Source organism: Rhinichthys klamathensis, unplaced genomic scaffold, assembly GCF_029890125.1.
Source record: "Rhinichthys klamathensis goyatoka isolate OS25496 unplaced genomic scaffold, OSU_Roscu_1.1 h1tg000665l_1, whole genome shotgun sequence".
Taxonomy (NCBI): domain Eukaryota; kingdom Metazoa; phylum Chordata; class Actinopteri; order Cypriniformes; family Leuciscidae; genus Rhinichthys; species Rhinichthys klamathensis.
In genome coordinates this window covers 703,545-730,821 of record NW_026607104.1, presented here as the reverse complement: position 1 = coordinate 730,821, position 27,277 = coordinate 703,545, and the positions used below count along the sequence as shown (strand labels likewise).

Below are 27,277 nucleotides of genomic sequence, written 5' to 3'. Positions count from 1 at the left end.
CGTTTACATTTACAATAATGTACTAAAATCAGAAAAGTTTTTCCTTTGTGTTTTTTAAGTACGGACAACAACATTGTCAAAATGATCCCCGTTCACATGGATTAAAAACAATGTATTATTCATGCCAGGCCAGTAGATGGCGATGTCACTTTGTAAATAAACACTACACGCCTATAGACTGAACACGTAATATGCATGCGCATGGCGTCACTGTTTTCTGTAAAAACGTAGCCTTTTGAAAATGGGTTATCGTTACCGTTAGCGTTAGCGTTATCGTTATCGTCTCTAGGCGTATAGTTCTTCTTTACAAAGTGACATCACCATCTACTGGCCTGGCATGAATAATACATTGTTTTTAGCAATGTATACCCTATACCCTCATTCACCATTACCTACATTACCCCAGTAATATACTGTAGTTCAAATGAAAAAGAGTGGATTCGGACACTGATTGTGCTTTAATTTTTTATGAGCCTTATTTTTAAACAATGAAATAATCTAGAAAAAAATTAATTTATACCTGTATGATATTACGCTGTATCCACATTGGACCAGCTGTTTGTAAAATGGATGGATGATTTAGATGTGAGCGCCATCTTCTGGCAAGACGCTGGATTTCATTCGGCATGCGACTCTCACAGTGCATTATGGGTATTCTCTAGTCACTGAGCATTGGTTGTGTTCTCATTATTGTGGTGCATTGTGGGATTGAATTAGTGCTCTCTATAACGTCCACTATGGTTTCAGACACCACTACATAGGGGGCGATCTCAGACCATGTGAACGAGGATAATTTTGACAATGTTGTCGTCTGTACACAAAACACGTGAAGGGAAACATTTACGCTTTTAATAGCCTAGATCATTGTCACACACAAATCCAAGTCAATTCACGCATGGATGACGATTTGCACATTCAGATTCAGTAACAAACTCGTGAATTATTATTGAGACCAATCTGCCTCTATATTTATAGGCATTCATAAACATCCATAGATTCTTTTCATTCCACAAAAGGTTTTTAACAGTGAAAAAATTTAAGTTAATAAATAAGTTCTACACACAATGAAAAAAAAAGTTCTTTAAAGGCCCACTGAAGTGCCTTGAAACACGCAGCATTATTCAATGTGTTGATGTAATTTCCACTGAAACAGGAAGAAAGGGCGGGACATATCGAACAGCTCCTCCCCTTTTTTGAAATAGCCAATTGCATTTAGTTTATATCACAGCTCAGCCAGAGCCGTTGGGCTCGGTAAAGCCGCAGTTTCCTCCAAATCTCCTCCTTATCGCTTTAAAATAACAGCATTCAGTGCAGAATTCAAAAGGGTCTGATAGTTAATTTTCTGGCCTGCAGCGACTCGATCATATGATCTGCTCTGTGTATCGTGTCTCTGGACCGGAGCTGTGGCGGTTCCCATGACACTAACCTGAAACCAGACTTCATTCGCCCCAATAGAAAAGCATATTTACACTGTCTGAATCGTTCCCTATCCCCTATATAGTGCACTATGTGCCTTTCACCATGTAGAAAATAGTAATTGTGTGAACAAGTGAACAATTTCAGCCACAGCTTGTGACTATTTATAATGTAGGGGGCGGAGCTTCAGATTCTAGAGAGGATTTGATTGGACAGAAAATCTTATGAGAAGCTGAAGTGCAGAGTGATGTCATCAAAATCATTTATCCATATTGGCGGAAGTGAGAGATTGGAAGTTTTAAATGCTTATATCTTCTAAATGCGATTTTTTTCACCATTTTTTTGGAGCACACTAGCTCATAGATAACAATACGACTAGCATATTCATATTTAAAGACAAAAAAACGTCAATTTTGATTTCATGGGGACTTTAATAGCTTCACTGTGAAACCCTTCTTTTGGAACCTTTATTTTTAAATGAGTAGCTGCTATAGTTTTTTTTTTTTTTTGCCAACAATGAATTCAGTCAGTGCTTATTTCCTCTTCATCAGATTAAAAACTTTTATTATCCATAAAAAGTTCCTAAACGGCTTTGGTCTATCATTCTATTTAAACTGACTGAAACTTACACGGGATAAAGAAGATGGTTTATTGATTTATTTATTCCTCACATGTCTTATAAAGGCAAAGAGGGACTGTAAGGTGTAAGGTAGTTTTAGTGGAAGATATGGTAAAGAAAGGGTTAACAATGTGTAAATGACATGTTGAAGGGGGAAAAAACACGCCAGTGTTCGGCAGTGGAGCGGTTATTCGCTGCAGGTTCACGCTATCATTAAATTAGGACATGGATTGCGGTTCCGTGACCGCTTCGCTCGTGTTGGGTACTGACCGGGGAACTGCCTAAATGAGATAAAAGCCCTCAGTTCACGCCGCTTTCTGTTTGTACCACACGAAGACATATCGGCTGCGCTACAATATCAGGGACGAGGCCACAGACAGACAGACAGCACGGGGTTCAGGTTCTCTAGCGCGAAATGGTCACGTCTATCCTGGGGCTTCTCGTCCTGCCAGTATGTCTTCAGCTGTGTGGATTTGCGCGCGGTGAGTGTTTAGAACGCTGATGTAACAATGGTTGCCATGGGAAGATCATATAGAACAATACCGCGTTCTCACAACGTCAGTGGTTACAGCGTTTCCAATCTAATTCTCAGAGGGGATTTAAATGCCTTGTATTAACCTGGGCTTCATGCTAGCGTTCGTGCTTTATCTCATGGGAAAAATGTGTTCGTGTGTGGATCTTTCAGTGTAAAATGTGTTTGATTGGATGGCCATTGATCGCTTATTTGAAATGCGTCTAAATGTATAGGCCCTTGCAAATGGTATCTGTATAGCAATCCACCATACATTTCACATTATTGATGGTGTTATTTGTTTAAGTGATATTATTTCCCCTTTTTTAAATCATGTGCGTTTTGAACGCGTAGCTGAATATCTGCGCCAACGCCTTCTAGGTTTGAGCGTTTATTTATGCATAGTATTAGCCTGTTGTGTTAAAACCTACATGTATAGGCTTTTTCCATCTATTCGTTCAGAATGCTTGTTTAATATCTCAGTCCGCGAGCTCGGTAGAGACGCGAGGCGTGTTTGTTGCGGTAATTAAACGGGTGACTCCGGTCCGGTTGCAGCGCGTGTGAAACGCGTTCGCCAGCCTGTATCCCGGCTGCGGTTTGCTTGGCCCGTTTATTAGCTTCGGGGTGAATTAAACCTTTAAGAGTTATGATATACTTGCTTATGATTTATATACGCGATCTACACAATCCAAGCAATGCGTTACTGGACGCGCTCGTGCGCAATGATTGAGTGCAATGTAAGGGGGCGTTTAAGACGCGTAGCTATTTGAGTTTAATTTTTACTTAAATTAATGAATAACCTATGTAAACATTAGTATGGGAACCTTAAAGAATCGAACGATTCTGTTTCCTCTGAAACGATTCCAGTTTCTTAATGGTTTAACGATTCTTTTAGGCTAGATCATTTCTGATTAGTCTGCAACATCTAATTTTTTGTAGGCCTATGCTTAATATTTTCATAATTCAGTAATTAAGCTACATTGATTTCTCGTATACATAAAGCAGCCGTAGGCTACTTTTAGGTTCATTTTGAGCAGCGCCGCCGCTCCCACCACGCGCATCACGCGCTGTGCGTAGGGCACCAAGTGCTGAGGGGGCACCAAAAATAGCCTAATGAAAAACCAATCATCAAACTTCTTGTTATAATCAGATTCAGCGCGTTCTTCCTCTTCATTCCGCAGCGGCGCCGAGCAGAGACAGAGAGCACGTCAGAAACACAGGACAGGGTGTGTGTGTGTGTGTGTGTCATGTGTTTGTTCATCTGAGCCTCATTGGTCTGTCACTGCTCGTCAATGTCAGAATATTTGAGATGACCAATCAAATCAAAGTAGGCGGGCTTTATGTTCACAGACGCTGAGCGCGAATTTTAACAGTGCAACTCGACGCTTCAGTGTACGGTCAAGTGCGAGATAAGATGTAAGTAGCTAAACTTAACTTTATTTGACAGTTTTTTTTAGGTCATAAATGTTAAACGAATGACAAAAAATAATTAGGCAAACTAATATAGTTTTGTCTAATTTCGCTATTTTGAACTGAAAATAGGCCTATGTAACATGTAGCCTAGTGTAATAGTTTAGGCTATTGTCATTGTGAGGGGACAAGAAACATGAACAAAGCCGTTTTCATCATGTTAGCCACAGGATTAATAATGAATGTGTACATATTGAGAATAAAATACAAATTGTAACCTTTAGAAAATTAAAAAAAGCCAACTTTAGGAGGGGAAGAGACAGGGCAAGATAAAAACAAAGAGAAAAAGAGTGTGATGCTGATGAGGAGAGAAAAATAATCAGCTGCCCACTGACATGGTTTTAAAGCTGTTGTTATCGATATATATTTTTTTTTTTTTTTTGCCTTCACAACATCTTAAAATGCACATCTGTAGTTCAGAAAAATCCAAAATTTCCCCCGAACACCCCTAACTAACCTGCCTCAAATTCGGAACCCCAGTGATTATAAAACCATGCCATTGCATGGTAATGAAACTAGTTAATAGTAAGCATTAGACCCTAAACTAAAGTGTTACTTTTTAATTTTTGCATTTTTTTTATAAATCATACCCTCATTGGGGGCTTAGCCCCCCTAAATGAAAATCCTAAATTAAAATGTTTTTTTTTTTTTTAGGGGGGGGGCGGGGGGGCATCATAAAGGAATTATGCTTAGGGCACCAAAATGGCTAGCAGCGGCACTGATTTTGAGTCAAGTAATGTGAATTAAAGTCCCCATGAAATCAACATTACACCCCCTATACCGGGGATAGGCAACTTCGGTCCTGGAGGGCCACTTTCCTGCAGAGTTTAGCGCCAACCCTAATTAAACACACCTGAACAAGGCAATCAGGCTTTTCAGGATTACTAAATAGATACAGGCAGGTGAGTTTTTATCAGGGCTGAAGCTAAACTCTGCAGGACAGTGGCCCTCCAGGACCGGAGTTGCCTATCCCTGCCCTATACTATAAACAGATGCTGACGCTGCAGGTGAAATCGGTCATTTGTTCACACAATTACTATGTTCTACATAGTGAAGGGCACAGAGTACTATATAGGGGATGGGGAGCGATACAAATGCTTTCCACTGTGGCAAATGTCTGGTTTCACGTTATTTTCACGGGAACCGCCGCAGCTCCGGTCCAAAAACACAGAGGGGATCATATGATCGAGTTGCCGCAGACCCAATTGAATTGCACAGAATGCTGCGTTTTAAGCAATATGGAGATTAGGAGGAGAAATGGTTTGAGATTATGAGGAAACTCCAGCTTTAGCGAGCTCAACGGCTCTGGCCGAGCTGTGATATAAACTAAACACTATTGGCTATTTTTTTTAAAGGGGAGGAGCTGTTTGATTTGTCCCGCCCTGTCTTCGTGTTTCAGTGGAAATTACGTCAACACATTGAGTAATGCTACGCGTTTCAAGTGGGACATTGATTCATAAGTGTTTGTAATTGACTAAAAAGAACAGACACCTAAGATTTATGCAGGAATCAGCCACACCAACACTCTCATGGAAAGGCATAATGGTTTTACATTTTGGGGAATTAGTAGGTAATTGGAATTAACTTGTGCAGTATCATTTGTACGATTTTGTACAGTCTGCTTAATGGTTAGGTTTATGGTTAGGGGTAAATCTTCATGCTTGCTCTCCTCCCTCACCAGCCCCCCAGTTTTCCAGAATGTGAAATCGCCACTTTATAAAATAGATTGACTAATAAGAACTCGTACGATTCATTTGTTTCAGGAATTTGCCTATACTAACGGCACAATTTTTTATTCACTGAAACTAATCATCTTATGATTTATTTCTTTTTGAATCTCAGTCAGACTATGCGTGTCTAAATAGGTGACTCATTTTAGTGATGTTTTTGTGAATTTCAATATTTAAGCTTGAACTGAAAGCACAACAAGGTTGGGATGGCTGTGGCCTAGTGGACTGGCAACTGAAAGGTTGTTGGTTTAAACCCCAGCAGTTTATCCAAGACCTCCATGTCTCCATTGTGTCCTTGAGAAAGGTCCTTATAACCTCACGTTACTCCATTAGGGCCTGACCTTGTAATGAGAGGTAGGCCTACTGTAGATCATTTTGCATGAAAGCATTTGCTAAATGACAGTTTAGAAGTAATTGGTGTCATTCTGCTGATGAAGATAAGTGGGTTTCAAATCAAGGAAGTACTACTTGATATTTCCCTCATAAGGGAATATGTAATGCTGATATGAGATTTAGGGTCCAGCTGATCCAAATGGTCCAGGAGTGCTTTAGATAAGGCATTCTCAGCATCTGTCAGCGATGAAGCAAAGATATTCTGATTAATCAGACCTTTGGGAGTCATGTGGTAAATGTTTTCCTTGCACAGATATGACAGAATAAAGCTTCTGGGCCTTTGGCAAGCTCAGTCTCTGCAAGTCGTCTTCACAGCTTAAAAGTGAATCTCGGACTCGGAGCTGACATTTTCTTCAAGGAATGTTTGCAGAGTGTTAGTGCTGCATTTTGTAAACATCAAAATTATTTTTAAATGCCAAATTGTTTGCGCAATGCACTCTAGTTGAATTAGTAGCTTTTTTTTTTCATATTTGGTAGATGCTTTGCTATAAATGCCATTCCTCTGTAAACGGCTAAAAATGATAAATATGCTTGTGCTTTTAATCTAACAAAAATGTACTCTGTTATTATGTCCTGCATGTCTTTTGGTTATTATCGTTATATTGCATTTACAGCGTGTGGTAGTGTGTACTGCACAGGATCAGTGGTCCATCAGTAGTTTGCTAGTGTACAGAGCCGTTGTCTGAAAGCACACTTGCAGCTGTGAGAAGATTCTCAAATGCGGTCATGGTCAAGAACAGCTGTCCTGCATTTACATTACAGCCTGATAACGGTAATCTGAAACCGTAAAAACGCATATTAAACCCTTTAGCTAGTTTAGAGACGTCTACCATGCCATTTTCTTTTCATTTTGAGTGGATTGATGGAGTGGTACAGATTGAACTAGCATTGACAGTGTTCCGGACTGATCTTGGGCTGAATTGCAGGCTGGTCATATGAGCGGCTGACTTTGGGTAATGTCACGTGTCATAAGTTGGTGCCCATGAAGTGACCGCATTGTTCGGAAGGACCGGCTGCACTGTCCCTCATTCAGAAGACGTGCAGGTCATTTTATTAAGAGATTACTGTTATTTTACTGGTGGTTTTGACTAAATTCTCGTTTCAGATTTAATACACACTGTAATTGAAGACCATTAGTCGTGCCAAAAGCCATTTCTATCCGGTTTGCAGTTAACATTATGCACCTGTATTGAACTGTAAGTCCGATACCGTACACTTTTGATCACGTATAGTCCGATCTTCCACAGAGAGCATTATAACTGTAGGTGCTTGAAACTCTGATCAAATCATGTACTCAGTCAGATTTTTTTATAAACGTAAGCAGTTGGGTCAGGTTAGCAGAGACCTTTCAAAATGTTTTGGTTGTCAATGGTTCTGTTGGTCTGTTCACAGATTCAATACTGAGGACTTTCACACCACTAAGCGGCACCAAACAGAATTGTAAAAAGGGCCAATGTCAGACTCCGCATTTGGCCAGATGAACTAGTAGTAGTTGATTCAATGTCTAGCTAGTTAACACGGCCCTGTTGGTAGATGTCGGTAGGTTTTCCAACAAAGCCATTCCATCGAAACGTCTTATGGGTAGTCATTGCCAGATTGGCAATTATAGAAATGCTTTATGGCGTATGTATTTGTAATCATGAAAATGTCATTTGAGTTTAAAGCCAGTACAAAATAACGCTTTATATTTTTGATCAGGCCATGAGAAAGGGTATTGGCTCTTGCACGACACTAATGGCATCTTGGGCCCATATACAATGTATGGAAATAGTTGAAAAAGGCAGATATCTTGTGTGATACACCAAAATTTACATGACAGTTCTGAGTTTTGATTTTAACGATGACGTCATTACTCCCATTTTATGGGTAATAGGCCAAAGGAAAAATGCAATATTGCAGTATTTATTCAAAATAATTTGGTCCACTATTTTTTTAATCAAAAAGATGTTCACTGGGGTGAGGGCGGAGCAACCTGTCACTCACATGAGATTCACCAATAGCAAACCACAACCATCCAATCAATTCCCCTGGACAAAATCAAGTCCCGCCCTACATTTCTTCTTATTCAAGAAGCAGTCTCACTCGGATATACGCCACAATAGGGGAACAAAAAAGATTATCACAACGTTTCATTCCAACTTTTGTTTTCCTGTGGCTCCAGTTAGTCACATGGCATTTACAGCTCAGGTCATTGGCTCAAAACAATTTGGCTGCGGAACTGAGCGCCCTTGAGCAAAGATGGCAGATTTCTCCGCGTACAAATCTGAGATGGGAGAAAATTGACAAAAATCACAGAAAATATATTTTTATCAATATAACACACACCTCTAATGGATTTTTTTTTTTTTTTTTATTATAAAAATTTTGGTAAATTCTGCACATTAAGTCATTATAAGACGAGCTGAATCCATTGACGCTGCCTCCCTCTTCCTCACAGGTTCCCGGGCAGAATGTGAGCAGTCTCAGTTCCAGTGTGGGAACGGCCGGTGTATTCCCTCTGTGTGGCAGTGCGACGGAGACCTGGATTGCTCCGACGGGAGCGACGAGACGTCCTGCGGTGAGTCCGTGCGCACGAGAGAATGACATCAGCTCCATGCACAACATCCGTCATTGTTCTGACACGTGTTTGTCTTGATGTGTGCCAGAATGACCACACCTACTAGTGTAATGCCAGCATGTGATCCACAGTTGAACTAGTCTTGATCTTGAGAGCTGATGTAACTCTTGGGTAATCTGTCATAATGTCTGCATAAAGCGATTGGCATGCAGTTGGACAACGCACAGCAGAATTAAAATATTGATGAGCTACAGTTGCTTGTTTGGCTCTCATCCCTATGTCTGCATACGAAGTGTTTTTTTTATGTGTAAAGATTGTTCCAGCAGGGTGATCTAACGCTCATCTGATAACTGGGTCATTGATGCGAGAGAAACTGCAGACGAGGGCCGGCACAGATATGATGAGCTGGAGTCTTTTTTTGGATCCAAGTGTTCTCATTTAGGCCTCTTCACCTTTTACTCGGGAGAATAGAATAATCCACAGAATGAAAACATGCTTTGAAATATGAAAATGAAATAGATTTTTAAAACGGTGACAACAGCAGATTGAGTTTCAGAGGGCGGCAGCACCTCTTTTGCTTCCCTTGAGGTCACTTTGACAGAATAAATACCTGTAAAGGTAAAAAAAAAAAAAAAAAGTAAATGGGAATTGCAAACATACAATACATATTAATAGATGATTATGATTACTATTGTAGTGTAAATATATTTTATAACTGAATTTAATCATATAATATTTACAACCGCAATATAGTGACAAATTATTTTAATTTAAAATGACTGTTAAAACGTACATTATTCCTGTGATCAAAGCTGAATTTTCAGCATCATTACTCCAGTCTTCAGTGTCACATGATCCTTCAGAAATCAGTATATTACGATGATTTGATGATCAATTATTGTGAATTCTTATTGGTGTTAAAATGGTTTAGCTTAATTTTATTTTGTGGAAAACGTGATATTTGTTCAGTTCCCTTCAGAATTATTTGATGAACAAAGTTAAAAAGAACAGCATTTATTTAAAATAGAATATTTTGTTTGAATAAAATGACTTTTTATTGTTATTTTTGGTCAATTTAATGCATTGTTACGCAATACAAGTATTAATTTCTTTTTTTTTTTAAACGTTTGAATGGTAATCCATCATGGTTTGCACAAAAACATGAAGCGGCACTTGTTTAAAATGTTTTCAACATCGATAATAATAATAATCAATGTTTCTTGAGCATCAAATCATCATAATAGAATGATTTCTGAAGGATTTTGTGAGACTGATCATTTTACGGTTTTAATTTGATAGATTTCTGATCCAAAAAACTGCAGCCTTGGTGAGTTCTTTCAAACACATTTAATAAATCTTAATGATTAAAACCTTTTTAATCCAAACCAGTTGTGTATATAATATGTATAAGTACATGAAATATTTTTTTTAGGTTAATATTAGGTGGTTTCTTGTTGAGGCAAAGGTTGCACCACAAGCCTTACATCTGGAAAACACGTGAACATCCAATGCAACATGAATTTACTCCAACTGGAGTAAAAAAAATTAAAGCTAAAAGCAAAGAGCGGGGCTTTGCCTCCATCTCATAAATCAGCAGACGCCGCATGCTTGACTGTATCCCAGCAGTGGCAGTAAACACTCGGCCCGTGTTGAGAATGTGTGTCCTGTCAGTTTGCTCAGCTCCGTCTCCTTCTGCTCGGAGGAGCACTTGTGCTGAAGAGACTGTGAATGTGTCCGAGACGGTGGGGAGCTCTTTACTTCATGTCGCTGGATTCAAAGAGCCCCCATCTTAAAGTGCCACTCAGGGTTGAAGGGCTTTCTTTTCAATCAATATCCAGTGTGCTGAATCAAGCAAACATGTGCAGGCTATGAGAACTCAGCAGAGGTTATTGCTTTTCCTTATAATAGATGTGAGCAGAATTATGCCGTGGTCACACTAGACGTTGAGCAGGCCAAGTTTCTACGGACGCTGCAACGGCCGTGTTGTGATGTCACTCTGTGGCGTCTTTTTTTAAAAGCATAAATTAATTTATGGTGGGATCCAATCAGGAGCTTGGCCCACCCTGGCCCCACACCACATTACAACCAATCACAGCCGTTGTTGCGATATTCAGTTAATTTTTTTTTTCCCCTTTTGTTTTTTTGTCTGTCGAGATAATAACCGTAGCCTCATTCGCTACCTTTGAGATTAACGGATGTTCTGAATTACGTGGCGATATACAAAGCAACTATTAGTGAACTTAATTACCACTACACACTTAAGTATCCCCCTGCGTCCCACTAGGAGTATCACCTGGCCCACATTTCATCTTATATCTGGAGCCGAGCCTGGCCTCTAGCCAAAACATTATGTAATTTGGCAAGACAAAGTGGTGTTCAACTTCAGATGGTTAACATCAATGAAAATGCGGCCTGAATTGTTCCTGAAATGGTTACACATTGCATTATTTGCTTCATACGTGATCGAACTGTGCCAAAAGTCTAAATCTTTTAGACTTTTTAGCATTTCTAAATCTTTGCTTGGATACCTAGGGGTCTTTAGCAAGTATTTCAAGCAGTCTTGAATTGACATTTTTGTGCATGGCTTGTTTTTCCCTCCCTTTGAAGCTGATTCTACTAAAAAGTCTGTTTTGTAACGGTTGCGTTTCAGTGAGGAAGACCTGTGCCGAGGTGGACTTCGTCTGTCGCAGTGGACAGTGCGTTCCCAAGAGATGGCAGTGCGATGGAGAACCGGACTGTGAGGACGGCTCGGACGAGAGCATCGAAATGTGCCGTGAGTCTAAAGTCAGATTCCACCTTTAACACAACATATTGGTTCGCCTTCTTCGCTGTGACTGTGTTCACGGCATGAACCCTGTCTGAGTGGGTAACCTTGAAAGCTAGACCATACAATTTCCTGTTTATTTTTAACCTGAGTGTGAGAGTCTTATCTCAACTGTGAAGTATATTTTAGAGACACCCCTGTGTGTTAGTTTAACATTTTACATGACGTCCATTACAAAAGCACATGGATATCTTCTCAGCATGTCCTTGTTCTGTTACATAGAATGATGAGATTAGTTTGAAGTTCAAGCACTTATTACGACGAGTGCAGACGTATCGCGTACGTGCAGTTATGCGTGGCTGCTCTATATCAAGTCTTGTTTGACCAGCTGTTGGAAAGTTAGTCAGCAGAAAATGGAAAGGGACCAACAATGTGTGTGTGTGTTCGTGAACTTTTGCACATGGGTGCCTATAAACTCGCATGTGATGTTTTGAAGATACAAGATCTCATGTTCAATATTTCCCGTTTGGGTGCTAGTTTGGTTTTCGCTTTCTCATGCAGCTGGCCGTTTATATGAAGGATATGTTACGTTTGTACGGTTCGGCCTTATAGTGTAACGCATCAAAGGTTTCATGGATTACTCAACAGCACCATTCTTCCTTTGATATCAAGTTTTCTGTCGTGTTTATGAGCCGCCAACCTCTCTTAACCATTGGAGGGTTGCCAAAGGGATAAATGTTTCAACCTAATTGTTCACATCAGTCTAAAGGTTGTTTCTATGTGAAGGTTTACACCCATGTTACGTGTTGTACAACAATGTTTGTTTATGCTAAGCCTGGCCAATTATGTGGAAGTGGAATGCAGCTAGTAAATGTTACCGTTCAGAAGGCATTACTGTCCTGAGTATGGGTCACCAAGTTGTCTGTAGAGTTGTGAAATCGTATGTTTAAGGTGAGTTGTTATATGGTCCTGACTGGCTCTTCCTCCCAGACACGAGAACCTGCCGAGTGAACGAGTTCAGCTGTGGCGTCGGCTCCACGCAGTGCATTCCCGTCTTCTGGAAGTGTGACGGCGAGAAAGACTGCGACAACGGAGAGGACGAGATTAATTGTGGTGAGTCACTAGACACAACAACACCTCTTACAATCAATTTCAGTTCCCGGTTTGCATGCTTCATCTCCTGCTGCTTTGCATGTAAAGCCAATAATTGGAAATGAGTCATCAAGAGCCAAAGTAAACTCTGAGGAATTAAGGAATTATCTTAATTGTTTCTTTTAAGCCCTGTTTGAATTAGGCTTGGATAGGTACGTTTGATTTGTAATGCAGTCCCAATCAAATACATCTGTGCTTTTGTTCTGAATAAAAGAGTAATAGTCTTCTTAAAGTTTCTTTAAAGTCCGCCTGTAGACAATTATATCCCTTAACTCATCTTTGATCTCCAAAATTACATATTTAAAAAGTGTTTTCCTGGGAAAAAAAAATTCTACATGCCTTAAAATAGCTTGAATGTAACTCAATACCCTTGCCTCATTTAGTATACGCAGTTCTGTGAATATGCAAATTATCCCCGCCTCCACTCACTCCTGCTCAGAGATTCACTCGTTGACCTGATTGGTTACAAGGTACAGTAGTCAACATTTGATGTGGATCAAAAAAAGTTCATCAAAGTTGTCCTAAAATGAGTATTGTTCAAACTTCATGTATAACTTTGAAAGGTTTTGATCCACTTCAAATGTTGACTACTTTAGTGTGTGACATCAGAAACACCAGCGATTTCAAACCGTGTTTTTGAGACCGTCTTTTTTTTCTCTGCAGTTTTAAGGAGAAAATACTCCGCAATGGTTTTGACTTATGAATTAGCACATGGTTTGTCTTAATGCACATTAAAAACTTCACATAGACATATAAACAACATTAAAAACTTGATATTCACCACAGGGGGTCTTTAAACTCTGATTAGATTTGCAATAAGACAAACATCTGGAAGTCAGGGATTTCACTATAGTTGCAAACATTTCTCATAATTTTTCCAAGTATGTCAAAAATATATTAACAATTAATGTATTTGTTTATTTTGTATTTATTTTGTATTATTTATATATTTTTGTATTTATTTTATTTCCATCCCATAATACTACTTTTGGGAAGAGCTCTTTGACTGAATAAAAACAGACCAGTGTTTTATTTTTATTTATTCTATATACTATTATAGTATTTAAAAAAAAAAAATGAATAAGCTTTTACATTTCAGTTAATTTTAGTTGACATTTTAGTAATTTATTTTTTTATATACCAGTCCCCGATATACTCACGGTGAAGTTCTTTTTCATTCTTCGCTTTGGGATAAAAAAGTTTGGAAAACGTGAGCAATGATACACTGTTAGCGAACATCCTGACGCCGAACACACACTGGTGACCGCAATGTTTAAATGAATATGTAAATGTGTGCTGCACGCTTTCATTTCAATAACAAAAAGGGGTCGAAAATAACAGTGGAGAGAAAAAAAAAAGCAAGCATCTGATGATAGAGATGTGGACATAAGTCACGTTTAGTTATATAGCACTTTATACAATAGATCGCAATAAATCAAGCAGCTTTAAAGTATTAAACATGAAAAAAACCATGTCAGTGTCTTTCAAATAGAATTACAACCTCATTTTCTACTGTAAAGCGGCTCTCCAGTGTGTTCACCTCTAGGAACTGAACAGAAGAAATGAACCAGAGAAGTTTTAGTAATAGTTTAGTGTTAACAATTACAGCACTGATGCAAACAGTAACACTAGCTGACAGTCATTGAGGGACATTTAGCACTATTAAAGCTATATTTTCTAGCAAATTTCAGATCTCCATGAAATTATTTGCCATTATTAGTGTCCACAAGACTATTCTGTAGTCCTGAAACATGGTCGACATCTGCATCACACACATTCTCCTGTGTGGTGTTACAGGTAACATTACTTGCGCCCCTCTGGAGTTCACCTGTGCCAGTGGCCGCTGCGTGTCTCGTAATTTCGTCTGTAACGGTGAGGATGACTGCGGGGATGGCAGCGATGAACATAAATGCGCTCCGGCCTCCTGCGGCCCCAGTGAGGTCCCCTGCGGGAACAACACCTGCATCCCCCGAAGCTGGCTGTGCGACGACGACGTGGACTGCCAGGACCAATCGGACGAGTCGCCGGAGCGCTGCGGCCGACACCCGACGCCGCCGGCGAAGTGTTCGCCCAGCGAGATGCAGTGCGGCTCGGGGGAATGCATTCACAGAAAGTGGCGCTGCGACGGGGACCCGGACTGCAAGGATGGCAGCGACGAGAAAAACTGCTGTGAGTTCTTTGTCGGAGTTGTTTTGTTTTGGAGTGCATGGCTGGAGTTTATTGCGTGTCCCTGTTCTTGTCATGGAAACAGGACCTTTTGTTTTCTGCGTGTTCTAGCTTCTGGTTAACTAACAGCTCTGTGTTTGTCCGTGTCGTTTGCAGCGGCCCGCACCTGCAGGCCCGACCAGTTTAAGTGCGATGACGGCACCTGTATCCATGGCAGCCGGCAGTGTAACGGGCTCAGGGACTGTGCGGACGGCACAGATGAAGTCCACTGCAAAAACTGTGAGTCCGTTGAACTGAAAAACATGGAAAAGTAACAAATATCCTTAAAAACCCAAGAAGGTTTTTAGTATTACCATTAACAGCCCAGTAATATGCAAGATTATGACATTGGCTGAATATGAAAGTAGACCGTTTTATATAATGGCAGTGTTTTATAATTTATCCACCAGCATAAAGCATGTAACAAACACTTGACCAAATATTGAATTAATATTGGCCATTTTATCAATTGACCGATTAATCTAGTCCAAGTAATCCATTTATTTTAGTTAATCTTATCTATGCATGAATACTATTATTAGAATTTTTTTTTAACAGAATTGCAATCTTATATTGGGTCACAACCCACCAATTGACAACCGCTGCTCTCATTTTACATGTTTTGATTGGTTCACATCCTATATTTTTTGTGCTTGGTTTATTTCAAGGACTGAAACTGATGTTCTCGTTGTCTGTTTGCTCAGTAACCCAGTGTAGCGGTCCTGACCAGTTCAAGTGTCGGAGTGGAGAGTGCATTGAGATGAGTAAAGTGTGTAATAAGGTCCGTGACTGTCCTGACTGGAGTGATGAACCCATCAAAGAGTGCAGTACGTATAAGTGTTTGCTGTTCTTCTCCTTACAAAAGACCATTGGGCTTTCTGACATCACTGTTTTCTATATACATCTCAAAATGTCAGAGAAGGTCTATCACTAGTGCACACAAAGCTTTGAATTAAATATCTTGTGGGTGTGTCAGAAAGAATTAAATGTGGTTTATTCTTAGAAGTGTGTAATTTGTCACCTAACTGTATTACATAATTATTATTATATATATATATATTGATCTTAGAACAGTTTACTCAAATGTTTCTGTTGTGTGCTGACTTGGTTAAATACAGACTGAAGCATCATGGGTGCATCGGGGGGAGAACCTGCAGTATAATTGGTTCACACAGCAACCGTAGTCTGTTAGACAGCATTGTTGAGTCTCAATAGTAGTAAATAGTAGTAAATAGTTTCAAGCTGTACGTTTTGTCCTAAATGCTTAAACTGTTCCAGATGTTTGGGGTGTGAATGGACCGTGGGGACAGATAAAAGGGATGCCAAACAGGAATTATGCCCCACTCTTGATGTGTCTGTTGCAGGATCAGTTTAGTTCAACAGTGCCTAAACAGTCATGGCTAAAAGACCTTGAAATGGATCACAATGTGAATCTAGTCAAAATAATCCAGATCTCTGTGCTTAAAACGCCAAAAAATGAGATTTGTTATTATTTCCCAATAAAAGTCAGTGGTCATCAAAATTGTTTGGTTACCAATATTCTTCAAAATATCTTTTTGGGTGAACTAACCCTTTAAAAGTGGAATATGATTTTATTTTAATCCATTTTTGACTTTTGATGCACATTCTGTGTGAATCAAGTTGGAAAAAGGCCTTTACAGAGGAAGTGAGCAGAACTTCAGCTATTGTAACTTAAGATATAAGACCTTAAGACCTGATATTGTCTTGTTACAAAATGACAGTTGTATCACTTTCATACTATTGTGTCACTTTCTACGTCAGGGTCGATTGGATTTTTTGGTCCAAAACAAAAAAAAATTCACACCATTCATCACAATGCTTGAAAAAAATAGAGAAAATTGTTTCTGGAAGCTTCTCTTTTTTGGCTGTTATACGATACCATGCACAAATACACGGTTTGTGGACCGAGGACAGGAATTGTTTTTTAAAATTCCATATTGAACAAGCACAGCTTATGTTGTAATCCACGACTAGTTGACATGGGCTCAAAACATCATTCATCAAAGCTATAAAACACTGAGTGTTATGGCACATTTGTCCAGCATGGAGTCAATATAGAGTAGCATGCTCCATGTTTTCAAACCTGATTCAAGGACATAGTTCCACCTTGGGGACATTCGTCATGTGGAACCCCTCTGGATTATTGATCCCTGCAAATGTCAGCATGTTGCATCCATGCGTCTCCTGTGAATGAGCCGCATTGATATTCCAAGTGTGTAACGCAGCAATCCACATTTTGTTTCAGATATGAACGAATGCTTGCTCAATAACGGAGGCTGCTCGCACATCTGCCGCGACCTGACGATTGGCTACGAGTGCGACTGCACGCCAGGACTCCAGCTCATCGATCGCAAGACCTGCGGTGGTATGAATAGCCACACGTACTGTTCAAATGTAGTCCAAAAATTAATTTAGTGTTGATTATCATGGGTCCTAAAAACTGGATCTTTGTGACTGTGCTCCTCAACAGGAACTGAGATTATGATTGTTTCTCCACAGATGTCAATGAGTGCCTCAACCCTGGTATATGTAGTCAAATTTGTATAAATCTTAAAGGAGGCTACAAATGTGAGTGTCACAATGGCTATCAGATGGACCCCACCACTGGAGTGTGCAAGGCTGTAGGTAAGAGCTTGTCAAGTTCTGGACGTCATTTGAGGTTCCACCCTCAGTTTTGTAGCTTGGCTGAATTCAACAAATGGTGATTTGTTTTAAACATTGGGTTTCACATTCAAACAAGTAAGGAATAATTGATGACAGACTATTGTGTTAAAGTAAAGATAAGGTGTCAATTTAACAACTTTTTAAACTTTAAAATCCAGCCAGCCTAGTCACAATGAATATTCACATGTATAACAACTGTTAAAGGGGTCATTGGATGTAAAATTCACTTTTACATGGTGTTTGCAATATGAATTTGTCTTTGCAGTGTGTGTGGACACAACCACCCTACAATGAAAAAAAATCCATTCACTTTTTTTTTTTTAATCCTCAAAAAGCCTAAACACTCTCAATAATCAAGCCCTTTGGATTTTTTTTAGCAATATGATGTCATATTTTTCATGCTCCGCCCACGACCGCTGATGGACTATCCCGTATTAGCATATTTCCCGTATTAGCATATTTCCACCCTCAGCCATTTGTATACTGTCCACCAATGCAGTCTTGTATCGACACGCCCCACGGAAGAGAGAGGGGTGGGGTGAGCTGTTGCTCATTATCATTTAAAGAGACATGCACCGAAACGGCTGTTTTTGAGGAGGTAAAAGGTTGTTGTTTACACAACCATTGAGGAATTTTAACCAAAGTATGTTACAAACTTTACATGAAGACCCTAAAGAATCATACCAACTTATGGAAAATGGGCGTCTGATGACCCCTTTAAGCGTCCAATATGTAAACAATATGATATGCACAAAGTTTAAAAGAAACTCCTGCATAATCTACATTTTTTTTTAAACCCTAATGATGTCACTACCTCACAAATGTTGACTTCTGTCGGGTGTTTGACATTTGCATAAAGGTGTGCATTTCTGAATTTGTCGATCCTCTCAATAGATCCACTGTCAATCCCACAAGCCACATTACTTGGTTCCCATTGGAATTAATAATAAAAAAAACAGGGTAAATGCACCACTAATAGTTTGAAAGTGTCAAACTGTGGTATCTGCTTATTTTAAAGGTGCCCTAGAATGTTTTTTTTTATTTTTTTATAATGTTTCCTGGGTTACCCTTATAATGTTAGTATGTTTTTTAGATAAAAAATAATCATAATTTAGAAATAAATGGCATTTTTCCTAGCCTGCTTTTAGCCTCTGATTTGAACACTCTGTTTGAAGGGGCGTGTCTGCTGTGGGATTCAGTGTAACCGCGGCCACTGCTGTGATTGGCTGACATGCTTGCATATGAAATAGCTACGCATTACATGTGAAACTCTCTCGAATACTTTTACTACTGCTATTATACGTTTTTACTATAACAGCTATCGAGATTAACGAATCGTGAGATGTTTTTAAAGTATTTAGATCTATTCCCATCACATAAAATGTTGCCGTGATGAGCATTGAGCAGATGACAGTGTGTTGATCGCGAGAATGAAGATCTTATCATTGCAAAGCAGTTTCTGCACTCTCTCTGCTTTCACCAATGCAAACACGATGATGTAAATACAGTAAGAGCTTCGTTGTGCAGTAACGTGCGTCATTGATTTCATAACGAGTTTGGCAAGTGTCCAGATAAACTCGCGCTGTGTGGAAAGATTGTTCTTTGATCGCTTTCTGTATATAATTTGTTCACAATTTAAATACGATTATTTTCATCCTACTAAAAGAAACGATGTGAAGCTGATATTTTAGTCACTGGCTTGACTTACTGATGCATAAACAGTATTGAACGATTTTGAGAGAAAGATTACCTGTCTGAACTTGAACAATTACACATCAGAAAGTGTTGCTTGGTAGCTCGATCCGAGGCCAGCTCTGTATCGGCCCAAGTTGAGGAAACAGTCGGTGAAATGTTTGGAAATTTCCAGAGAAAATAAAATTAACCCATTGTTTCTTCAGAGGCTCAGATGAAGGAACTAAAAACTACTTTTGTGTTCATGTGTACATCCACACTGAGCAACTGCCATGCTTCGGCTGCCCAGTTCCGCCTGGCATTGAGGGCTGGCATATGCAAATATTTGGAGGCGTACATATTAATGATCCCGAATATTGCGTCACAGTCGGTATTGTGTGGAGAACCGACCGTTTTTCAGGGGTGTTTTTCATAAACGTGAATTAAATGAGAACGCGAAAACAGTCCAGTTTGAGATTCACTCTATGTCATGTCCATGCACTGAACTCTTGTTATTTGACTATACCAAGGTAAATTCTATTTTGAATTATAGGTCACCTTTAAGATAACATTTTTAAAGAATTTGATACTAATTTAATTACAAAACAAAAGTATATAGTCTGTGCACGTGTGTGGATGGATGGATGGAAGGAAGCACAACAGACTGAAGAGTGCAGATGGATGACAGTTTAAGGTGGCTCAAATGGCACAATGAACACAGAAATCCTGTTAAAACAGTTCCACGTTGCTGTTTCTTTCTAAAGTCCTAATTTAAGACCTGCAGATATTTCTGTGTGGCTTGTAAGTGTTTTTATGACCTTAAATTTGGAAAAGGTGAATTTAAGATATTTTAAGACTTTCTACTGAACTGCAGACACCCTGATAACTTTGAACTCCTGCATTTATGGTACTCATCTTTTTGCATTTGCAGGTAAAGAGCCCTGTCTGATTTTCACCAATCGAAGAGACATCCGCAAACTAGGCCTGGAGCGCCGTGAATATACTCAGATTGTGGAGCAGCTGCGGAACACAGTTGCCCTTGATGCGGACTTCGTTCAGCAGACGATATTCTGGGCTGACCTGGGGCAGAAGGCAATTTTTAGGTAACCGCTGGCTCTCTGTTGCCTCTTCCTCACTGTAAAGTCATATAGTAACTATTATATGAATAGGTCATTCATGCATAAATGTTAGAAATGTGTTTGTTCTCTTACTACTTAGATGGCTTACCAACCCATATTTGCCTGGTGATTTGGTGCTTTTTTCCCCCACAGCACAGTATTGGATAAGCAGGAAGCAAGTCACACGAAGGTGATTGACAATGTTCAGGTTCCTGTTGGGATTGCAGTGGATTGGATTTACAAAAACATCTACTGGTCAGACCTGGGCAGTAAGAGTATTGCTGTTGCCAACTTCAATGGGACCAAGAGGAAGGTGCTCTTTAACAGCGGCCTAAAAGAACCAGCCTCTATTGCTGTGGATCCTCTTTCAGGGTAAATTGATTGAAATGGTATTATCAAAACATTTCCACTGCTCTCCAAAAGTTTTTAAATTTGCTCAGTTAAAACCTTTTAAAAGTGATCATCGGTTTTGAGATAGTATAAATTTCAAATAATTGCATACTTATCCTTCAATTGCAGATTCCTGTATTGGTCAGACTGGGGCGAGCCAGCTAAGATTGAGAAGTCTGGTATGAACGGGATTGACAGACAGGTCCTAGTTGATACAGACATTCAGTGGCCCAATGGAATCACTCTTGGTGTGTGACGTTTTGTGATGTTTCTCCTACATTATTTTTGAAACAACTACAATAGTTGAACCAGTAAGGCATGGGCAGCCAAACCTGCTCCTTGAAGGCTATCTGAAGACTTCAGCTCCAACCCTGCTCCAACACACTGACCCGTTATTTTCTAGCGGTCCTGAACACCTTGATTAGCTGGTTCATGTGTGTTTGATTAGGGCTGGAGCTAAACTCTGCAGGATTGAGCAAGGTTGGCTTCCAGGGTATTCTCCTTTCCCAGAAACTAGTGGTATTTGCCAGTTTAGGGCAGGGGTGTCAAACTTGGCTTTTGAAAGGGCCAGAGTCCTGGAGAGTTTAGTTTGCTCCAACACACCCGCCTGTAGTTCTCTAGCAAATTTCAGTTGAAACTAAACTCTGCAGGAGTGAAGTAAGACATCTATGGGTTAGGGGTTTGTGGAAGCATTTGGACTTCAGTTTGGACATTTGGGCAATTTCTGCCAAACAAGAGGACCACAGTCCTGCAGAGTTTAGCTTCAACTTTAATTAAACGCAACTAATCCAGCTAATCAAGGTGTTCAGGATTGCTAGAAAACTACAGGTTTTTGATGGAGGAAGATTGGAACTAAACACTACAGGACGGTGTCCCTCCAGGAGCAGAGTTTGGCACCTCTGGTAAATCTCAGTGTAGGGCCACGGTCCTGCAGACTTTAGATGTGACCCTGCTCCAACATACCTGCCTTTCACATGCCAGAATTAGATTTCAAGTAATTTTGAAGGCCTTGCCTAGCTGGTTCAGGTGTTTAATTAGGGTTGGAGTAAAACTCTGAAGGGCTCCAGTTGAACAGGGGTTGGGCTCTTTTGATTTGAATATTGTTTGACCAACTAGACAGAATCATGAATTATCCCCTGATCATGCCTCTTGTCTTGTAGATTTGATCAAGGGAAGACTCTACTGGGTGGATTCCAAGCTGCACATGCTCTGTAGTGTAGACTTGAATGGAGACAACCGTCGGAAGGTTCTGCAGTCGCCAGACTACCTGGCCCACCCTTTTGCCCTTACTGTTTTTGAGGTACACCAACTAGATCAATTACAACTGACAACTAATGCCGGGTTCATCCTGAATTCTTGTGTCTTAGACAAGAAACATGTCAGACTACACGTTGCTTCCCGACCAATCATCACTTGCCGTCTTTAATGACGTGCGTGATGTCATCGAGAAGGCGGAACTAGCGACTGACTTCACAAGAGCGTAAACAAAGGTTGGACTAGCCTAATACTGATTCCAGTACTCACCGGGTTTAGCCTTCACTAACGTTCACCAGAATTTATCTAGTTTGGTCATCCCTCGAGGAAACATCATTAAGGCAGGAGTATTGTTGCCATTACTGTAGCTCTATGAACCTTTCTTCCATTGCATAATTCCACCTAGCAGCACCAATACCATTGTCTCTCTTATTTTGCCATGTTTAAAAGCTGTCTGACCAATAGGAGCACATAAGATCTTCCGTAAAGTCACAGATGTGACGGAAGCTGTTGTGGACGACCGGAAAAAAACAAACATGCTAGTCTTTCTGTTGTGACGTCATGAAGCGCCGCAGATGCAGCATAGTTGTTGTTCACTATTACACACTATACGAGATAAAAACGATCAATTCTTGAGTCCCGATGCCTATTGTCTTTTATGAATCACCATGATACCCTACGTCAAACGGATCATGCCAAAATTTTGCTCATATCATGTAGTCTGAACCCGGCATAAAATGGATCAATAGAAGTATCCAATTGTGCTATAGCAGTACATAAGCATTTGTTGAGTTGATTTAGTTTAACAAACTAAGTTTGTTTTCTCTCTTATCCTCACTGTTTTTCCCATCGCAGGATCGAGTTTTCTGGACAGACGGTGAGAATGAGGCCATCTACGGCGCAAACAAGTTCACAGGATCGGATGTAACTGTGCTGGCCAGCAACCTCAATGAACCACAGGACATCATTGTGTACCATGAGCTAATTCAGCTGTCTGGTGTGTCCTGAATTTATCTAGAGTTTTCTTAAATGTTTTGCTGATTCTGTGGCTCACAAACGTCTCCATTGTTTGCAAAGAATAGAAGCCTTGAAGTCTTTGTACTCTGATTTGATCTTGAAGAGTCTGGGGAGATGTTGGTAGTAACCAAGTTTTGTTGTCTTCACAAAACAGGGACCAACTGGTGTAACGAGAAGATGGAGAATGGAGGCTGTTCCTTCATGTGCCTGCCAGCTCCACAAATTAACAAACATTCCCCTAAATATACATGTGTGTGTCCGCAAGGTCAAACACTCTCCTCGGATGGCCTGCGCTGCAGACCAGGCACGTAACTTTCATTTTGTAACATAAGTCAGTGTATTGCTGATCAAGCATTTGCATTCGGTTACATTTTTGAATGTGTACCATCCATATTTTTGTCATTCATGATCTTTCTTTGGTGGTCATCTTTGGCCCGTTCTGACTGCAGTGCTAAAAACAATTGCAAGTTACCATAAAGCTAAGAATTAGCCGTTTTATTGCTACGGCTCTGTAATGCTCTCTTATGACAGAGGCACCTACTGCCGCCCCTCGAGATGGAGGGAGGCTGACCCCTCACCCCTCTCACCCTAAAGGTAAAGCAGTTACTAGGAGAACTGCACATGCATGGAGATCAATGCCTTTGATTTGCTTCCTGCAATAATGATAGTTGGCTTCACAATTGAAGTCAGTAGAAGTGGCTTGCATTGAGGTGGACTGATTGGTGTGATGACTGACCTGTTAATAAAAGCTCTACTTTGTGGTTTTGGGAACTTTATCTAATGCTAGTCCCTCCTAACATAAGTACAGATTGATGTGGGATATTCAAATGTTCGTAAATCTTCTTGAATTTCTACTTGTCGCAACTAAGGTCTGCTGATTTATTTATTTTTTTCCCTTAATCTCTAGATTAACAAATGCCAAACTGAAAGTTTACAGATTGGTTTACATTTAGCCTATCTACCTTATTTTGCAATGTGAAACTTCATTCTTTTTTTTTTTGGTGAATGTGCGAGACTTTCGATTCATTAGCTGCTATAATACTAAAAAACTAGAAGAATAACAAAGTACAGTAAATGGTGTTTACAATTATGACTAAACATTACAGTAATATAAGAAATACCAGTTTGCAATATCAAGCAGCATAACAAGGAAGTGGTTGACACCAGAGCCAGACATTTACAAATGGCTGCGCTATGTTAAAAATAAGGTGGATAACATTGACTGAGGTTGGATTTTTTTGAAGCATGCACTTTGGTGAAATTAAAAATATTAACATTTTTCACAAGTATTTTCAAGTTATATGGAAAAGGAGTCTCCAGTTATTATACTTATAATTTTTTTTACAGCATCTGCAATATCAAAGGTTGCCTCTGAACCAGTTCATACTGGTAAGGCTAGTTGCCTCCCATCTTCTTGAATCTTAATCTGAAAAGAAAACTGTACCCATAGTCTTTAACACTGCATTTAGAATAGAAAATCCTACCCTTTAAAAATAGAAGGACTGGAAATAGTGGTGGTCCATATCCACCCCCCAGATCTGCCCCGCCGCCGCGCCCCCCACCGCCGCCTCTCATTCATCATTTTGTTGCAGCTTGTTTATTTTCCCTCAAATCCAAACTTAATTTAAACCATTTCCATTATTATGTTGCTTTGCGGACTCTTGATGTATAGTTTGTTTCATAGTCTTTAGATTTGACCTTTTTCTTCTATTTTTGTTGTTTTTAGAAGGAAACATAAGCACCTCCATACATGAAGTAAATTCATCCGCCAAAGGATCCGCTGCTGCCTGGGCTATTCTACCTGTGTGTAAGTACATTGTTTCTGCTCCTGTAATGATATGCTGTATGCAATTGTAATATCTATGATTTTTATACATCTGTGTTTGTTGGTGAATTCAAATTGAGGCTTTTATTCCATGCATGTTAGCTTTGAAGTCATCTACTGTATGTGTTAATGTACTCCTAAAAGTTGACTAATCTTTAGCAGATTAATCCTTTTGAAATCCATACTTCCTTTCCAGGGAAAATTGACAAAGTTTTGCACTATGCCGGTTATTGTCCAGTCAAATGCTCTGTAGAATGAACCTGTCATTCCTGATAATACCACCTTCAACCAACTAGCAAGTAGCAAATCATGTTTCATGTAACTACAGCCATTTAGCTTGTAATAAAGTTTATTTAGTGACGTAACTACAGCCATGTAGCTTGTGTAAAATGTAATATTGAAACAAAGTTTGGGCATATGTCAAACAGGAAATAAAACTACATTTTGTCAGGATAGTTTGAGTTTTAACCCGTTTCTTCTCTTAATATTACACATTGGCTAGCACATTTTCACTGTTCTTACAGATGAATTGTTAGTTATTAAATTCATTGTTCTTTGCCTACAGTGTTATTGGCCATGGCTGCTGCGGGTGGTTACTTAATGTGGCGCAACTGGCAGATCAAAAATAAGAAGAGCATGAACTTCGATAATCCAGTATATCTCAAGACCACAGAGGAAGACCTCAATATCGATATCACGAGACACAGTGCTTCTGTAGGCCACACATATCCTGCTGTGAGTAATGCATAATCATTATCTGCGGTTTGAGATGAATGAAACCATAGACTTGTCATCCACCTCATTGTTACAAGCACATGTTTCTCTGCTATGCCATAATGCCAAAAATGGAAACAGTGGCGATTAGTTCTGTGGCCCTTTTTACACCTGGTAATAAGATGCGTTTTGGTTGATCAAAAAGAAAACCTGGTGTTTTAATCTGACACCTTGTCCACTTTCAATCACTTCTGTCCTGATTTCTTCAAGGGGAGGGTCTATGGGGTAAATGTATGGGCTTTTTCAGATCTTTCGATCTAATGGAAGAAAAAAGCTTGTGCAATTTACATATGAACGCCACCGGAGACGATGGAAAAACACATGGAGAGCAACAGCTTTAGTTTCTGCTCTGACAGCCGAAAGACCAGCCGAACGCTGTGAGTGTGTGTTAGAAATCAGGAATGGTGAGAGAACATTGTGCTTGGTATGTTTTTCATCTTCAAACCAAACTTGGGTCTTCAGCCGACAGTTTAAATCCCTTCTTACTAGCCGCTTCCCATAATGTTTGCGCAATAGGTCAGTAGGCGGAGAGAAGACAGTCTTTTGTGGCTGTTCGAAAGCATTCAACCACATGAGCGTCTACACTGAGAGCAATCCGGTCTGATGCGTTTACGACTACCTCTGGAAGTGGTCAAAAGTGGACAAACTCAAAACGTTTTAGACCCCGTTTACAGCTGTATTTAGCGTCGTCCACTTGTGATCCGATCGACCAAAACGCATCTTAATACCAGGTGTAAACAGGGCCTGTGTTTATGGAATATGGCTCCTTTTACATTTTATGCCAGAAATCCGTTTCATTTTTCTAAAAGCTTCATGTTTTCCTAACAAGCTATAATGCATCTAGAACTTCAGCCCCCTAATTCTCTTGTCCATTTCCTGCAGATTTCAGTGGTAAACACAGAAGATGACTTGTCATAACCCAAAACCCCTACAAATGGTCCAGTTTATTTACTAGCCACTTGGCACCAATGGCAACTGCTGCCGTTTCAACGGTTTCACAACCACCTGCCTTCTGAAGTGCATTTCCAAGTTTTTTTTTCACCCAATAAGAGGATGTGATTTGTGGTACCAGAAAGTATTTGCATCCTGCTCACGCTTGTGTGTTCAAAGCATCAAGGGATTCCGAGGGTTTGGGTTTTTACCTTCACTCACACCATAACGGTCGCAAAATGATTCAACAGCCTTACTTTCCTACTTTCAAGGATGACTGCATAGCTGGAGAACCAGAATCAAGAATTGATGGCTAGTAGTGTGTGTGGATGCCTGAAATATTTAAATGAAAATGCATATTTTAGATGGCCATGTCTTTAAGATGTAAGTTTCTTTCTTTCTGTTTTCCAAATGAACATTATTTCCCAGAGACACATTATTATGAAGCTTATTGTGTCTTTCTGGGTTAAAAAAGCTTATAGGGAAAAGTGCTGTTACAACATTTGTAAAACATTGTATATATCCCTCTCTGGAAAACATCATCAGGATTCTTCAAGCACTTTGATCAAATGTTCCTCTGTAAATAAGATTGTATAAATTTGACAGACAATTTTGCTATGGTTGGGCACTGTACTGGGGTAGAGGAAAATGTATTTAAAAAAATGAAGTTTGTTAAACTATTTTGTATGTTTGTGTGCTGTTCCTGTGACCTTTTATAGCAGTGTACAGGGGAACAAAATGCTCTGTATTGTGAAAAGGAAACATTTGCAAGCGTAAAATAAAATTAAAGTTTAAA

The 27,277-nt window shown here is 39.7% G+C and overlaps 1 protein-coding gene across 3 annotated transcripts; it reads left to right on the top strand.

Annotated features, from left to right (window-relative positions):
- The first annotated feature begins 2,172 nt into the window (after positions 1-2,172).
- On the top strand, positions 2,173-27,277 carry vldlr (very low density lipoprotein receptor). 3 transcript variants are annotated; one of them, XM_056241681.1, is made up of 20 exons: positions 2,173-2,517; positions 8,577-8,696; positions 11,347-11,469; positions 12,451-12,573; positions 14,410-14,781; positions 14,935-15,057; positions 15,522-15,644; positions 17,084-17,203; positions 17,338-17,463; positions 20,105-20,276; positions 20,445-20,663; positions 20,811-20,929; positions 21,842-21,981; positions 22,791-22,932; positions 23,107-23,256; positions 23,484-23,546; positions 24,300-24,341; positions 24,679-24,759; positions 25,343-25,512; positions 26,434-27,277. In XM_056241681.1, exons 1-20 carry the CDS (start codon positions 2,451-2,453, stop codon positions 26,467-26,469), a joined length of 2,631 nt encoding a protein of 876 aa, XP_056097656.1. In that variant the 5' UTR covers positions 2,173-2,450; the 3' UTR covers positions 26,470-27,277. The 3 variants fall into 3 exon arrangements, with proteins under 3 accessions (XP_056097656.1, XP_056097657.1, XP_056097659.1); XM_056241682.1 differs by lacking the exon at positions 24,300-24,341; XM_056241684.1 differs by lacking the exons at positions 23,484-23,546; positions 24,300-24,341.